This window comes from Strongylocentrotus purpuratus, unplaced genomic scaffold (genome assembly GCF_000002235.5).
Source record: "Strongylocentrotus purpuratus isolate Spur 01 unplaced genomic scaffold, Spur_5.0 spur5_scaffold_5, whole genome shotgun sequence".
In the NCBI taxonomy this organism is placed as follows: domain Eukaryota; kingdom Metazoa; phylum Echinodermata; class Echinoidea; order Camarodonta; family Strongylocentrotidae; genus Strongylocentrotus; species Strongylocentrotus purpuratus.
The window spans coordinates 31,573,516-31,591,026 of NW_022145611.1; the positions used below are offsets into that span (position 1 = coordinate 31,573,516).

The 17,511-nt window shown below is 36.2% G+C and overlaps 1 protein-coding gene across 3 annotated transcripts; it reads left to right on the top strand.

Annotated features, from left to right (window-relative positions):
• The first annotated feature begins 610 nt into the window (after positions 1–610).
• On the top strand, positions 611–16,796 carry LOC577375 (tyramine receptor Ser-2-like). 3 transcript variants are annotated; one of them, XM_030998922.1, is made up of 2 exons: positions 611–721; positions 13,099–16,796. In XM_030998922.1, the coding sequence occupies exon 2, from the start codon at positions 13,195–13,197 to the stop codon at positions 14,542–14,544; it is 1,350 nt and encodes a 449-aa protein (XP_030854782.1). In that variant the 5' UTR covers positions 611–721; positions 13,099–13,194; the 3' UTR covers positions 14,545–16,796. The 3 variants fall into 3 exon arrangements, with proteins under 3 accessions (XP_030854782.1, XP_030854781.1, XP_030854780.1); XM_030998921.1 differs by lacking the exon at positions 611–721 and adding an exon at positions 728–849; XM_030998920.1 differs by lacking the exon at positions 611–721 and adding an exon at positions 6,852–7,735.
• Positions 16,797–17,511: the final 715 nt, after the last annotated feature.

Here is a 17,511-nt window from a genome sequence, read left to right on the forward strand (position 1 = left end):
GGTTTCTTCATTATACATTCATATCTATTTTATTCTGAAAATTTACCATCTCTTTTTGGTGCATAATCATTATACACAGATTAACATTTACTTAAAGGTGTATTTATAACTACTTTTTCTATTTAAAGATATTTCTTAAACTCCATGTTCTATTTGAGTACACGTAGGAACAGATTGTTATGCAAGACATGCCTGTAACAGTTATTTTAGGTATGTATGGTGCAGCTAAATATAGGTGGTGCGGTCTAGTAAGCATCAGGTGTATAAAAGGCTTATAAAAGCTGGTATCACAACATCCCACTCAATAATTAGAAAATACCACAGAGAAAGGAGATAGTTGAGTTGATGGTTTTTATGAGGAGGGAGATTGAAGCATGTAGAGAAAGAAGATGAGTTGAGAGGATGAATCCAGAGGCTTAAGAGATCCTTTATCATGCTAAAAAATAAAGCTGCCATCATTCCTTTGTCTTGCAGGATGATAGGATGATGGTCGTTGGTCGGATTAGAAGCTCCCATTGTGAGCTTAAGTGTGCAGGTATGCATGTATAGCTGTACCAAAGCCAAGGTTGTACCTCCCAAGACGTAGGCATTAAACCTGGTTACATCATTACGAAAATACCCTATTGTATTAATCACAGTATAAGACACATTGATGGTCTATAGCATAGCTTTATTTTCTATGAAGTAATCCTGTAGATGTTTTGAATGCAGTCTTCTCTTGGTGAGTTATTTTCATATAGGAATGTTCAACATTTATATGTGTACAGTTTGTTTCCATGTATGTTATTATTCTGACCATGCAGAGTAAGTATATGCAGCATACCATGGATATCAATTTACTGAAAATGGGTATGTATCATATTTTATGCTGACAGGAGTGAGAGCAGAAGGGCATATACAAATAATACACAGCAGTGAGGGCATTAATAAGAATTCCCCACACAAGGTACCTTTGGAACAGTCTTACACACCGATGCAATAGGGACTTTTAGATTTGCGTGGACTGATACGTGTGACGTCCATTCAAGGCAGTGCATTAAAAGGACGTTGACTGTAGCAATCCCCATTGTCTTCGTGTGAATCTAAAAGTCCTTAATAGGTGAGGGTGTTTGGACTGTTTTAAAGTTGATACTCTAAGACAATCCCAAATACTGAGATAATTACATAAATAGAAAGCTTTTAACCCCCATAATAACACCAAATGGTGTCCACCCGACAAAACAAGTTTAGAATAATGAATTTATTCGAGTAAACTCTACCAAAATATCTAAGTCTGAAACCCGGAAGTGCACGTAGAGTCGGGCCTCTATCCGTGACGTCACGAACGGGAGTCATTGGCTCAGTGAGAGTGAATGGCAGTGATATCCCTACGTAAATGCTATCCTGTCAGAGCTTAGATTTGTTGTTGTTAAGGAGTATTTGATGGATTTTCTGTTTTCATTTGAATGAAGAATAACGAAGCAACATTTTCCAGTCGCTGATTTCTTTTTATATCCTCATATTTACCTATTTGGTAGAGATTTAAGACGAGTTTACTGCTTAGGAATTAAAGTTAAATCTTGCACTTATGAATAGGCGGATGCAATATATTGTCATCAGATGAACATGAGCAGTTTTGTAAAACGAATAGGTCTAGAACTATGATAGTACTTATCATAGATGTGTGTGACTGCCTCCAAAAAGGATACAGTACCAGTTAAACATTTTATGTTGTAAAATATCAAACTTGAACGAGATCATGCAAGCGCGCTTCCTCTATAATATTTTTGGCGAGTGATGCGGCTCTTGCATGAACGTTCGTGGAGCGAGCAGAATCGGGAGGTAAGACCAAGCCGCTGCTCTATGCGCTGCTTGCTTGTGATGGAACGTACGTGCGCTAGTTATATGTTTATCGGCAATTAATTGCAAGAGAATGAAAGCGACGTTGCCAGCTAAGAAAAACAACTAACAAAGACTTGCTCCTGACTACCGGTGTCAGAATTGGTAGATGAAGGATCTTCAGGGCCAAGGAAGGCGAAAGACATGGGAAAAAGGAAGAAGAAACCATCGGGAGATCGCTGTAGTGTATGGTAATGAACTGTGCATGGGTAGACAGCTACTGTTCACTCCGTGCCTGGGCCGATTTCAACACCAAAACAAAAATTACATGGTGAAAATATCGACTAATAGCACATCGTTGGCATGTATATGTCATAATTTTTAAAAGGGGAATTGATATTAATACTATGAAGTACGAGGGGAAGGTAAAGAATTGTACATAGAATTATGATTTATTAGACTTTTCAGCCTTTGAAACAAAAATATGCAGAAAATCGTATCACTCTGCACATGTTCGCTATGGAACATCCGGGTACGTGAATATACTCTCTCCCGGACGTGAGGTCATAAATAGTAGACCAGCGTCGTGACTGATTTTCTATGCAAAGAGAGGCGGATATTTTAGACATTTCAATTGAGGATTTCGAGTAGACAGAATTTTTTTGTGATATACTAAGTAATTGAAAAACTTAAAAATAACATATACTTGCCGTAGGTAACAAATTAAGGGACATTTATTTGCTTAGAGTATCAACTTTAAAGGTACCAAGTGTGTGTAATTTTACTAATGCCCGAAAAAAATGATGTGCATTGTTTGATTTATAAGAATATTTTTTATTTGTTTTATAAAATGATGTTTTATAACATGATTTTACTAATGACCTGTCATTAGCATTTGATAATGACCGGTCATTATCAAAATTACGTGTTAGGCAAAATAAATGCCTGGTCACGTGCTCGCTCTCAACCAATCATTTGATTAGGATCCACGTCATCATCTTATAACACTGTATAATTAGTTATGAAAAACCTTCTGGCTTTCAGCAGAAGACACACCTGTGTGTTGGATTGCATGATTGAGATATGTAGTTAGTTTATCATAAGCCTGTGCTATACAGAGGCATACTTTTTTGTTTTCACATTTATATGGACATATTCTGAAATTTAGTAAAAATAGAAAATACTTTGAAATAACAAGATAATTTGTAAAATGTTTGTTTGCTAATAGATTTCAAATATAATACGGTAAACGAAACTTTTTCATGATAATGTGGAGAATTAACTGTTATCATACAAATTTTAAAGATGCTAATTTATTTCAGAATCAAGAATAATGCGTCAATATTTTCTTAATATTGGTGGAAGCTGATATTTTTACTATTGTATATTTCATTGCTTTTAAAAGAAAGAAATTAAATGGCTTTGATATGTAATTGAGCTGTTTTCCAAACCTTGCTAGTTTTTCTCTTGTGCTCTATGATGTGGGCCTTCAAAACACATCCATTCTGTATTCAACGACTGATATGATTCAATTGTTTTTACACTGATTTGTTGATTTCTCAGAACGAGTATTAGCGTAAATTGAGGCTTGACACTTGCATTAGAGGCCCTCGGCCAGACCAGCCACCAGAGCCGTCAAACTGTCAATTTAATTATTTAAGAGGAACATTAAATCAGTGTAGATTTCTGATGAATATACATGCTGATTCTAGGAAGTTCCTGTAACGGCGGAGACAACCTACGCTCTATGTAATCCTAGAATCTGTGTCATTCTTACTCATCAAGACTTGTTAACTCTGAGCCCGCTTGTTTTGATTGCTGTGATGTGCTCAGGACACAGAGGAGTGGGCGCAACCCCTAGCTCTGTTTATCTGTGCTTTGATTTTATTTTGGAAAGATGTCTACTGAGAACCCAGGAAAGTGTCAAAGGAAGGGCCTATCCTGTTACGTAGCTAGAGTATACATTTAGAAAGTATGTCATTCAGCCTCTCAGCAGACAACATGTAATTCTAACTCCCCTCACCCTGGTCCGAGCATTAGCTTGAGAAATTCTTTAAGTAAAAAGTACATATTGTGTTCATCGTGTGTGTATTATGTACTAAGATTTTTTTTAAACAAACAACAAAAAAACAAAAAAGGAAACAGAAGATTTTAATAATGGTTCATTTGCAAGAGAAGAAATCATTATGATGCCAGAGAGGTGTCATCGATGCACTTGGCGGAGGTGAATCTTTGACTTTGACCAGGACTGAGGACATCTCACATGGGTGATATCTTTTTCTGGGGCATATTCCAGGAATCTTCTCCGTTGCAATATCACCTCCATTGCAATCACCTCGGGGGAGCATTTGTACTTGCACTTGCTCAACAAGAAGTCAGCACCTCTGGTGTAGCAACTTTTGCTTGACATTTTGCGAGATTAATTCCAGGAAAGTTCTGTTGTTGCTGCACTTCCAGTACAAGCTTTGTAGAACTAGTTTTTGTAATTAATACAGTTATAAACAGAGCTTCGTTTACATCAGCAGTCAGTGTCCGTATAGGCTACCAATTTCCCCATGACATCATCACCTAAATGTGATACTTTAGTTTGATAATAATCTCTGCGACTGTGCCCCTCTCCAGATCTGTATCCGATCTCTTCCAGAGTGAAAAAGATGGGGGGTAAATAATATTCCAGGAAGTTATATTAGAATGATTAGTGTATCTGTTATGACTGGCAGGCCTGGTGACAGAGTCCTGTAGGTAGTCTCAAATACCAGACTTTGATGAATATTTTGGAGAATTTGTGAAAAAAGTTAGGCTGAAACTGTTTTGTACACATAGTACATAAAATGTGAAAATGTTTTTGATTGTCATTCATGTGTGTGTGTTCATACTTGTTAATAATCAGTTGTAGAACGGTACTGTGAATCTAAAAAAAAATATAACATAAAGAGCATTGTGGAGAAGGGGGGTATAATTCTTGGCCAAAGTGAAATAGACATAATGTAACATACATTGTATTCATATAAATATATATATATATATATATATGTACTTAAATTTAAAACAAAACAAGCCAATATGCAGAAATTTGTTTATTTTAGAGTATATTTTACGTTGTAGGTATAAGTTTTTCATTTCATTTCATTTTTATTCCTAGAGGAAATGGTGTTAATACGGTCCATCAAATAAATTTTTTTTTAAATGAAGTTCAGTGGTAATAGGTTTTTTTAAAAACTAAAATACTAGGAAAAAATGCACATGCATGTATGCTTGTTAACCTTGTGATTTTAATGCTTAGTAATTGTAGGTTGTAGACTATCCAACTGATGGTGATCTGTAACCCTAAGTTACCTTGTAACCTGACCTTAACAAATATAGGTATCCTGTCTTCCAAGAAGTATACATCATGTATAATCCAAATCAATTTATATTAGGTTATTCCCTTCCTTCGTCATAGACTTCAGGTTATATCATCGCTCCAACAAGAAATTGAAACGTTGCAAGCACCTTGAGCATGTATTAGTCTAAAGAAGCTTATTCTAAAATTCAATAAATTTTGATCAACAGGTATTATAGAATTGATACTACATTTTTTCAAGAATTACAATTGTAAATTTCATGAAATTAAATCTCTGAGAGCCTAATTTTAACCCTTTGACTACTGCATTCTCTTGTTTGCCTAGGCTTCATGCAGGAACCATCTTATACCTGTAGGCCATGCGTTAAAGGGATAGTTAAGTTCTGTTTTTAGACCGCAAATGCCTTTAAGTGCATTGTTATTGCTCTTATTCTTATCTATGACATTTATAGTGCCCTTTTAGAACCTAAACTTGCTATGAAGGTAATTTTAGACCCCAAAATATGTGAAATTTAGCCAATACGATCATACAATTCAGCTCCACTTTAAAAAAAACACGGTGACCGTTAATTAATTATTTAATTAAAAATGACAATACATGAGCCGGCTAATTGTGTGTAATATAAGCAACACGAAAACGCCACCAAAAAAGCTAACATTGGCATCGGCTGAAATACGATGTAAAAGGCGTTATTTTATTTTTTTTTCAACGTTTTTTTCAAATTTTTCAAAATATCTAATATTTGTGGTGGTACACAAGTATCAGAAATCATTATATTTCAGCCGTCTCTGAACCGATTTTAATCAAACAAAGATGATTTTGTCATTTAAATATTGTTTTCTTTCAAATTTGACACTCAGTTTTTCATTATCTCACAAAAAAATATTTTGTGTAGCGCCCTCTGCAACAGAACTCAACTACCCCTTTAAGTAGAGACAGGTAAATCTGTACAGCAGACCTGTTTATAAAGACCAAAAACAAGTAAAATCAACCACTTTAGACAGGCTCAATGATGTGTGTGTCCCAAGAGGTAGGCAATGTACATTTAGATGGCCACTCTAGAGATGCATGGGGTTGTTCTAGACAGGTTCACACAAAACATTTGTGGCTGCATTTGATACCTCTATATAAACTCTTTTTTTCCTTTTATTACTTCCAATCTGAGATATCCACAAACCGAGGCTTGTGGTAACAGCATATGGAAGCCTTCACTGAAAAGTCACGAAATGTAAACATACTGGTATATTTTAGTCCCTGACATTTGTACAAGAAGTTATTGTCCCCCCTTACATTTAGCTATTGTTCAGACACGTACAAAGTAGAACTACTTTTCTTCACCATTAATTGGAGTTATTCATCCTTTAATATTGGGAAGGCTTGTGTAAACATGACTTATTCAGAGTAAATTCAGTTTCCACTGAATTTGATTTGTATATACTCAATTATTTATTTTAGGTGTTAGTTCAGTCAGTTGATATATGAAGTGAAAGGTGAATTGCATCTATTATTTAATGCATCCAAGTTTTATATAATTGTCCTCGCAAGAATTTTTTGGGGGGTACGGCATACTTCAGTATAAAATGTGTGTATTTTTTTTAAACAGGCTTAATTTGTACATGTTTGATATTATACAGTAGGCTTGCGGGTGCACCGTGTGAGAGAGAGAGAGAGAGGGTTGAGGAGTCTTGGTAAGGACTGTTTGTTATCTTTCTTAGCTTATATGTTTGATATTAATATTTGGTTTGATTACTTTTTACTTTACTTGAGACTAAATATAGCCTTGTAAACATGTTTATTACGAAAAGAAAAAGAAAACAAGCATTTATCCTGGCCAATCCTGTATAGATGAACATGTACATATACATGTAATATGAGTTACAACCCTCTGGCTAAAAATAGATTAATCAAAGCTTGTTGTTTTTAAAGTCAAAGCTTGCAAGTAAACATGAAAATATTTTTCATAATCGAATATAGCTGTATTACGGACCTCCTATGAAATTACTACTCTGCAGAGGCTCTCCATTTCTGTGCAAACAATGCTAGCGGTTAAGATTTGATTGGTTTCTGTCACATCCACCATAGCGTGCTGTTGATCGAAATGCTGATGCTAATGTTGGCTGCTGCAAAACCGCTTCTAAAAATAGCTCCTCTTCTATAACAGGAAACTAGTGGGTGGAGCCTAAGTCTGGGCAGGCAGCCAGCCATTAGCCAATCAGGAATCAGGCTTCCTCTCTATAGCGACTATCTGCATGTGTGTGTGCTTGTATGAGAGTGTATTGGCAAGTGAAAGTAAGTCGAGGGCTATGTCAGATCAGATGCTTAGCTGGTATTGGAGAGTGTTAGTATCATACATAGCTTCGTGATTTTCAAACCAAAAGACATTATTTATACCGTGCCCTGGATACTTATTCTGTTACTTGCCAACTATCGTGGAGTAATTCACTATCATATTTCCTGCGGAGAAATATATTTCTCAGTGGACTTTCTTTTGGGGTACTTTGATAATCTTAAGTGGATTATACTGAAGACTTGATGGAATACTTTCTTGAGGTTTAATCATATATATGATTCTGGTAAGTTATACTTTCATTTATTATGATATTTTATAGATCATAAATGTGAAATGTATTGCTTTATTATCATTCTTGTTCACTTTAAGTGTGGAATTTATATCTATACATTTCTATCTCATGTACACCCTTTTTTAGAGGTTGCTTGCAACCCAAGTCTAGTTTTGAGATGACTAGTACATATATTTATTTGTGTGTGTGTTATATTACTTCATAACATTGTTGAACTCCCTTTGTGCTGTAAGTAGACACTCTCTTTTCTATCTCATATTAAGTTGTGGAGGCAAACACATGGCCTCCAAAGATTATTGTAGAGCTTCAATCTAAAGAGAAATGTGCCACTTTAGCCTGAACATACTGTTCCTGTATTAACTAGCTTTAGCTGCAGCTGTGATGATCTGTCTTCTACTGATCATCATGATCTGGTCATTTTCTTAGAGTCACTTATGAACATTAAAACGTGAATAAAGTCATATGACATATAGATGTTACATCCAGCAATGTTTATGTCTTTCTTTTTTTCTTTGTTTATTTGAAATAAACATTGTAACATCTTTACTTACAAGAAAACCAAGTAGGGACTATCGTACATTTGTTTAACCAAGTCCACAGTACATTTTAGATACATGTATTGCTAAGTGTATAGTATATTATTTGACTTTCTCTCACTTTCTCCTGGGCCTCCCTCCATTCTTCTCACTTGACACTTTTCACTTGACACTTTTAACACAAGATGCGAACTAATTTGCACCTGTGCTGGTACCCCCAGACACACGTTATTACGTAACATTTTCCAAGGCATCAGACAATGACTCTATTAACAAATAATTGAATTTATCAACATTGACACGGTACATATTCTAATTAGATCTTCTGACCCATTTTGCTTGACTGATGTTTTAACAAATTCAATTAAATTCTGAAAGAAATATAAGTCATATTCAGTGGATAGATGCTTTTAATGAAGTTCTTGTATCCTCACATGAGAAATGTATTACTGCTATTAAATTTCCTTTAAAATGATTAAAACAAAAGTGTTTTTTAAATGACCTTCGCATGCAGTTCACGTAAACTGGCCTAGATATTTCGCATTTTGATCATCCCCCTTTCCACCCCAAAAATCTCGAATCAAATAAAACTCCATGGATGCCTGCCAGAGCAGGCGTTGCAGCAATGCCAATAACTATTAGCCTTATGCATATTGCAAGTAGGGTATCATGTAAACAATCAGTGCTTTTTCAATTATCCCCCACCACACTATTCAGGTCACATCTCATGGTGATTTGACAGTTGATATGGACATGCAAACCAAACTGTATCAGGGATGACCTTACACTACAATATGGAGTAGTACAATTTCATTACCTGGTTATTTTACACAAACGTTGGCCATAGTCTAAAACTCGTTCCCTTTAATATTTTTGTTTATGTAATTTTTTTTAAGGAATTTTTTTTGCCAAGATTTTTGTAAATATTTCGGAAATATTTTACTCAATTGATCATAGGGCTGAAAGAGATCTATTTTCTTCCTTGCAAATCGTACATAAAGTTTAGACATTTTACTGTTACAACACGGGATAATTCAATTAGGATTGAATATTTAATCAGGAAAATACACTGGGCAGTAATTTTACGCATTTCGTTTATTCATTTTACTCACTAAAAGCAACAGTTTGTTTTGGTTATTCATGTCATCATGCTCCAGAAAGTGCAGAGAAGTGAAATAGGTCGGCATACAATGATAAGCAGGTGATAAAATATAGATCAGACGTGAGCTTAAAATGTCAATATCAGTCAGATCAAAACCTTGAGTAGCTTTTAAACAGGCAGTAAGAGAAACAAGTTTACAGATAGAAGCATTATCTTTCAGGGAGTCTAAAAGGTTACGTTGGGACATGTTTTATGTAGATGTTTAGATGCCATTGTCTGTTTATTTCCGTCCAATCCATTTGAGTGAATCAAAATAAATTAGTGATCCAAAGTGTGTTTTTGTTACATCTACTCCGGACAGGCAGTCTGTGTGAATGATTGTACTGCAGGAGTCAATAAATAATGCATAAAGAATAGATTGGGGAGTTTGATAGCTTGCCATCTTGGCACGCTTGGCATTCATTGCATCAATTAGTGCTACCTTCTTTGAATGGAGCTACAAAGAAGTGACAAGTAATTAACATCTATTAAGTGTAAAAACCTAGATACATCTAGTACAACAACACACACACACTCACACGTACACACATACTTCCTACCCTAAAGATATTACCCAGGGTTTGTTTTGTTGTCATTGTAACCGTCCTTGTCAATATATCTAAAATGATCACAACTGAAATTGCTATAAATAGATCCGATACATTCTAATTATACCTTGGAAAGTAATTGAATGATGTATCTTTTGTCTGGTGGTGAGATAGGGAACTTGTAGAATGTGGCATTCGTAATCAGAGCTAACTGGTATTCAAGCGATGCTCTGATCTAATGAGGAAACTGGTATATTTGGAGTGTACATGTAGCAAAGAAAATGCCTTGAAACTTTTTGGGTGGATTATATTTCCTGGGAAAAAACATGTAACTAATATGTTTGTAAAATGCATGACTTCATACCCATAATATTTTAACTTAACCATGCACTCTGTCTTTGTTTCTCTTCTCTCTAGCTCCTTCTCTCTCTCTCTCTCTCTCTCTCTTCCTCTCAATTTTTCTGTTCCCAACTATATTTTCTAATTTTGTGTGTTAAAAAAGAAATCTCTTCTATTCCTTTTCTGGGACCTTGTCTTCTCTTCCCTGTCACTGTTTAAATACAATGTCCTAAAAATATGTTGTTTATATGTTTTCATATTTTTCTTTCTATTATTCTTTTCTTTCTTTGGGTTTTGTTTTCAGTATTTCTTTCTTTGGGTTTTGTTTTCAGTATTTCTTTCTACTTTTTGCCTTAGTAACAGGTGTTATGTCAAGGCTAGTTTGACTCTTTTTGTTTTATTGTTATTAAAAGTGTTTTTTTTATAAAGAAAATTTACTTTGACATTAAGTATTCATTAACATGGAAAAAGAAACACAGCACCATATATCTATGTATGCAGGATTGCAATGAGCAAATTTTAACGGTCATCTTCTGATACTATTTCCCCCTAAATCCCTCTCCTACATGTCCCTGTACCCTTAGTACTCTCTCCTCAATGCTCTTTATAGCTGCAGATTAATCCACAAGAGGCTTTTTTTGGCAATACATTGTTATGTTGAGAATTCCAGGAATGATTATAATTCTGCATTTATACTTTTACAGGTCATGATTATGACTTATAATTACCATATGAAGCATACCACAAAGTCTCCAAAAGTGGCTTTTAAGCTGACTTCTATTTTTGAAATTTATTTGGGCTTTTGATGAAAAAGGAAGCAGAAATGTAAGCAAGTATTGAACAGGATTGGCAGAATAGAATGGACTAGAAAGTTCGCATGCATTCCTCAGTCTCTCTTGTTAGGACCATGGTTGTACTCTCCAGGGTCATTGGAATAAGTGATGACCCTCGCATGACCTCTTCTTGTCCACCCTTGGGCAAGGTCAGTCTATAAATAGACACCATCTGAGGTCATTCAGGACAAGGATTTTGCTAGTCTAGAATCTCATACCCTTAGATTATGAGTGAAGTCACGAGAAAAAGGCATTAAATATTAATGTTTGATAGTGTGAGTTTCAAAGTATATGTTTTCATTTGACCGTGTTGTTGTCATAACAAGCTTGTTTGAAACCACAAAAGCTAGGCGTGGTTGAAATTCAAATGATCCAGCACCGAGGCTTCCTTGAGTGGTAATACAATATGCCCACTCTTTTAATTGTAATCAAAGTAGATAACCATCAAGTGTTATTAAATCTGCAATTGAATTCTCTCTTTACTTGCATAATGACCTTTCAGTTGTTATAGGCAGTTCTCACAAACTGTTCAACAGAAGCTGAAAAACAGTGGAGTGGTGTGCATCATTCATGACGTAGTAGGGATGGTGAAGATTGATCAGCTTTATCGAAGGCTGAACAATCGAGACTATGAACTGCCCACAGCATTCAGCGAAGATTGATGGAAAGAGTCCACAAATAGCTGACAAAAATCCACACCTTCCTTTTGACTCAGCTCTATTTTAGTTCATTTCCATATCTGTCCATTACTATTTCATGTCAAGCAGATTTTCTCTAAAAATACGTTTGAATCCATTTAGCTTTGGCCCGTTTTAGATATCGGTTGAACAGCTGCTAAGCCTTTCTCTTTCCATTTTCACAGCCAGGATTGTGTTGTGTTGATAGCTGTTCTTAACTTTCCTAAGTGATTTGTTTTTCAATGTATTGAAAGTTTTTAATAAAATATGTCCTCTCTTTGTCCTTTGTACTTGCCCTTAAGAACAATTGTCTTGTTCAGCTTCACTTGTACAAACTAAAAGAAGAACAAAAAGGGGTGGGGCAGGGGGATGCATCTGTAAATACAGGAGATTCTAGGGATTAACAATTGCTAGTTTGTCGCTTTCAGTATACAATGTACATGGGGGAATGAAGTGTAATATAAAACTGTATGAATAAAGATTGTACCAGGATCCAATTTGAAACTATAAATGGGAATCAATTTCTCTACTGCATACATTTTTGATACATGTAAAAAAAGTTGTTACTATGACGGAAGTTTTACTTTCTCAAAATAGAATTTGAGTCAGATCATTGTTAATTTCGCCACATTCTAGAATCATCAGAGAACAATTATTTCTTACGTTGGTTGCGTCAGGGCATTTCTATTTAGGGAATGTGAGGCGTGGGCAGGGCTCAGTGCCAATTTCGGAAATACATATAATGTTCCCTAATACTGGAGACCCTCGACTGCATCCTCCCATAGAGCCCCATGCATGCCCCATGTAAAACCAGTCTAGCACTCAGACATGACACCCAAAGGCCGTGACCCCTGATGTTATTTTCATCCCCCTATTGTAACCCAAGGCCTGTCCCTGCAAGATTTCTGTCCACGGTTACTTCCCTGCCTCAGCTAATTTGATTCGATGAAAGATATCTACAATTCATTGTGTCGTATGGAACGAGAAATACCGAGTATCGAGTCTAGAATGGAGACTAAGTAGGAAATGTGTGAGGAAGAGTAGCTGAATGAGCATTGTTCAACTATGATTAGCTAAGACATGAGTCATGATAACTCAGAGATACTCACCGAGATCAGTTGATTATTGATACATGTATGCGTTTCTTTTTTTCTACTCCGTTTTTTTTTAGACAATGATAAAGTGTGCATCAATGAAACATTTATTTTTAGATAGAATGTGGGGAAAAAAATCAAAAATTCTCTGAAATTTAATCAAACTTTGCCTATTTTGTCTTTCAGATCCCTTAATCACTGAACCAGGACCAACTGAACTCAGTTAACCCACTTCTTTTCGGAAGACTGCTGATGGGATGAGAGAGTGAGGAATGACTAGAAATGAAGCAGTTACATCTATCCTCATCACAGACCAACCTCAGTGAGGATCAGGCCATCATCATCATCATGCAAGAAACAACAGTCACACCCATTTCCCATCTCCTCCGCAGTAATGGCAGCGGCCAGGACATCGCGACCACGCTCTTTCCAGAAGGTGCTGATTCTGAGTGGGGTTTCCAGTCTTACATTGCCCTGGGCATCATCTTTATCCTCATGACCATTACCTTCATTGGCAACATCCTCATCATCGTCTCGGTTGCCAAGTTCAAGAGGCTGCAGATACCGCCCAACTACATCTTGATGAACCTTGCAGTGGCTGACCTAGGTGTGGCCATCATGACCCTTATCCTCTTTGCATTCAACTTCTTGAGTGAGACGGGAGGGGTACTGTGCTTGTTGCCATACTGCCTGATGTCGCTCTTCAGCGGTGTCTCCGTGCTTAGTCTCAGCATCATCGCCTATGACCGCTACTCCGCACTTGTGGAGCCTCTGAAGTACTCTGCACGCATCACATCGGTCCACATTGCCGTTATTTGCTTACTGGTGTGGATCTACGTTACCGTCATATCCGTCATCCCTATGATAGGATGGTTCATTCCTCTCCCAGGTACCAGTATGGAGATGCTGTGTTCGCTCAACTTCTACCACAATTACACATCCCTTGCCCAGGTCATAGCCATCTTCCTACCTGCCTTGGTGTGTATGTTCTTCTGCTACTGCCGTGTGATGCTAGTTGCCAGACACCACACCAGAGCTATTTCAGCTGTCCAGTTCTCCCTGTTCCCTGGTGCCGTCAAAAACTATAACACATTTAAAGGAAACAAGTACTGGAAGACACTTGCTCTTATTCTGGGTGTGTTTACTTTAACCTGGGGTACGTTCATCACGACGGTGGTGGTTGAAGTCTTCTGTAAAGCGTTTTCTCAATTCCTGACAATGCACAACTATACAGGACTATTGCTTTTGCTGAATAGTTGCCTCAATCCATGGATCTATGCGTTTCGCAATCAGGACTTCCGAGCAGCATTCAGGCGAATTTTAAGGTGCTTTCGGAGGCCGTGCAAAAAGGGATCGGTACGGTCCAACTCCAATGCAGTACATGAGCGAAGGAACTCACGCATGTCTGTTGCCTTGAGCAGGACAAATAGTCTCTGTGGAAATCTTCAGACACTTCAAATGCTCTATGAACAAGAGATGGCTCTCAAAAACAACAATCAGACAAACTTTAAAGATGGTGAAGTGGAAACGAGACAAACTTCCCTTGGAAACAGTAAGGCCTCTGTTCAGATTGAAGAGGAGAAGGAACCACAAGTTCCCATCACAGAACCTATCCAAGTTGAGGAAGTTTGAACTTTAGTTATCAGATGTGATTGATTCAAAAGTGTTTTGTATTATCTTTCAGATCATCGCAAGAAGAATACAGGAAGTGCAACTGTCCAGAGGAAAAGAGTTTTTTTGTAAACTAATCTTACAAGTACAGTACTTGGTGTGCATTTTAGACATTTTGAAAGTAAGACTTTGTTCCATAAGTGAATTTCAAAAACTTTAAGGTACTGACAGAAATCATAGCCTAAAGTACAATTTTTGTAGTTCCAGATATGAGAGATTAAGAGCAGAATAACCTACACTTGATAAGGGATTTTTTTGGAAAAATTTAGACGTTCTTGAATTTTAGAGTGAGGTGAAGTACCGGTAATATTTGAACTTATAAAAAGATATCCAACATGCAATTTATATATTTTTTTAAAAATCTGTTGATATCTAGAAAAGAATTGCAGACTTGGTTACATTATAATTGTAAGTTAGATATGGTTAATCACAAGGGCCGATTAAATGGGAGAAAAGAAAATGACAATTGAAACCTGACTATTTCTTTGAAGGGACTTGGTAGGATTTTCATATGATCGGCCACTGTCAATTAACAAATGGGGATGAACCAAGAATAAGATCTTCTGCGAGGTGTTGCATAAAGTGTTGCATAAGAAAGTTTTGAAAAAACAAGTAAATGACAATTAAAACCTGACTATTACTTTGAATGGTATGAAGGATTGTGAGTGTGGGTTTTAAAGGCACCTTGCTTTTGTATGAATGCTTTATTTAAGGTTTAGCAGGAAATTTATTTGGTCAGAGGGTTATTGAACAGCTGATTGAGGTTGATATATATGTACATTGCAGGTCTTGTGACACGGTGCTAACTTAGGGGTTACCATTCTTTATGTTCTGAAACTAGAATTTTTGTGATTTTATTCTTCTCATGACATCATGGAGGTTGTATTTTTGTAGCAAAAAAAAATTGTCATGTGCAATCTTGTTTTTCAAATGTTTGTACCAAAGAGATCATGTCCATTTTTGCTAGGGAAAATTGATTTATAGTTGGTTACACATGTATCTTCATTCATTCATTCTATGATTTGATGTCATGTACTATCTTGTTAAGATACGTGTACCAACAAATCTTTTTGAATCGCAAGGTTAGTATTTGTAGTGACAGTAAGTGATGGAATAGAAATGAAAGCATCACAAAGAGAAAGAAAAGTATTACCGGTATGTACATTGAGTACATCAAGGAAATATGAAATGTGCAATTTATACGTTTTCAATTAGAAGGGGGGAAGGGTATTGCCGATCTTTGCCATCATTGAACAAAAAGAGGACAGTGTTCAATAAGAATATCATCAGAGAATTCAGAGTGCAAAAGCTGTTATCATGTTAAAGGATATTGACAGCAAATTTTCTGAAAAAAATCATATACTAATATGGCTTTTTATGCAGGACTACTACATGTTATTTATTTATTTCGAAATTGAAATACACTTCTTTTCTTCTCTCACTTGTATTTTTACATATACAGTGTACATGTAGTTGTTGACATAAGAATGATACTTCTTTTGCTTGGAATATGATTTTTTTTTTTTTTTAAGGTAAGATGACAATGTGTACATCAATATTTTTGATAGTCTGTTTTTATATGCTCAAATTTGTAAAATAGAGGTGTATTTATTCTTGCAATGGTGAACTTTTTATATTTCAACAACATCTTTTCGAAGCATGCAAATATTACATTTGCATTTTTGTACTACTTGTTCTATCTCATGCATTTATGTGAAAAAGAAAACAGATAAATAAATGTACTTCGAGGAAATATGTGCAAAGAATCATTTATAATGTCTTCAATCAAGTAAAAGACAAACATTCATAATTCTATATGGTCTTCTGTAGTATACAAAGGATTTTCTGTCAGACATGTACACAGAAAATAAGTATGTTGGAAAATAACAAGGTCTTCAAGGTTTGTTGCTCTTAACGGGTAATCACTTTTTTGTTCTTTTTCATTTATCATTTTAAAATTTGTCAAATTCTAGGCTAAATCACTTATCTTCTGGAACTTGGAGCAACTCATGTCATGTGAAAAATCACATCATTATTATGGTTTATGGTGTTTTTATTTTCAGCTTGTCAGTGCACATATATTTGTGCAATTTCTGTGTTTTTATTTATTTTTCTATTTACTGATCATTTCTTATCTACAGCTCTCATTGAAATTGCCATTGCTTTATCTTGTTGCAATTTGTCAATAAAAGTACATGATGCACTAAAACTTACAACTATCATAGTGATATGTGAATATCAATGTAGTTCTGCCTGATAACAGATACAGGAAGAGAGAATAGAGAGAGGGAGGAGAGAGAGAGAGAGGGGGAGTGAAAGAGAGAGAGAGGGGGTGGTAGGGAGTGAGAGAGATGAGAGAGAGAGAGATGAGTGGGAGAGGGAGGGAGGGAAACAGGGTGGTAGGGAGAGAGAGAGAGGGGGGGAGAGGGTGGTAGGGAGAGAGAGATATATATAGGGTAGGGAGAGAGAGAGAGAGAGAGAGAGAGAGAGAGAGAGAAAGGGGAGGGTGGTAGGGAGAGAGATATATAGGTGAGACAGAGAGAAAGAGAGTAGACATACATGTACAGGGAAAGAGACAGACAGAAAGAGGATCAGAGACAAGGGGGAGTGTGAGAGGCAGAATGTGAGAGGATATTGCCAAAATAGGAGAGGCAAAGAAAGAGGCATATTAATCAAAAAATTGTAATGTGATGGAACAATAATAGATTACAGGTTTGGAATCTGGAGTAGAGAAAAGACCAGGCTCCAGAAAAAAACTGCATGTCGTCACCTTCTTAAAATGATAAGTCACATTTTGAAGAAACGCATGCCATTGAGTCTGTTACAGATCAATATTATACATCATACTTTCTATTGCTTCATCTCTGTATCATGTATCCCCTCTCTCTCTCTCTCTCTCTCTCTCTCCCTCCCTCCCTCTCTCTCTCG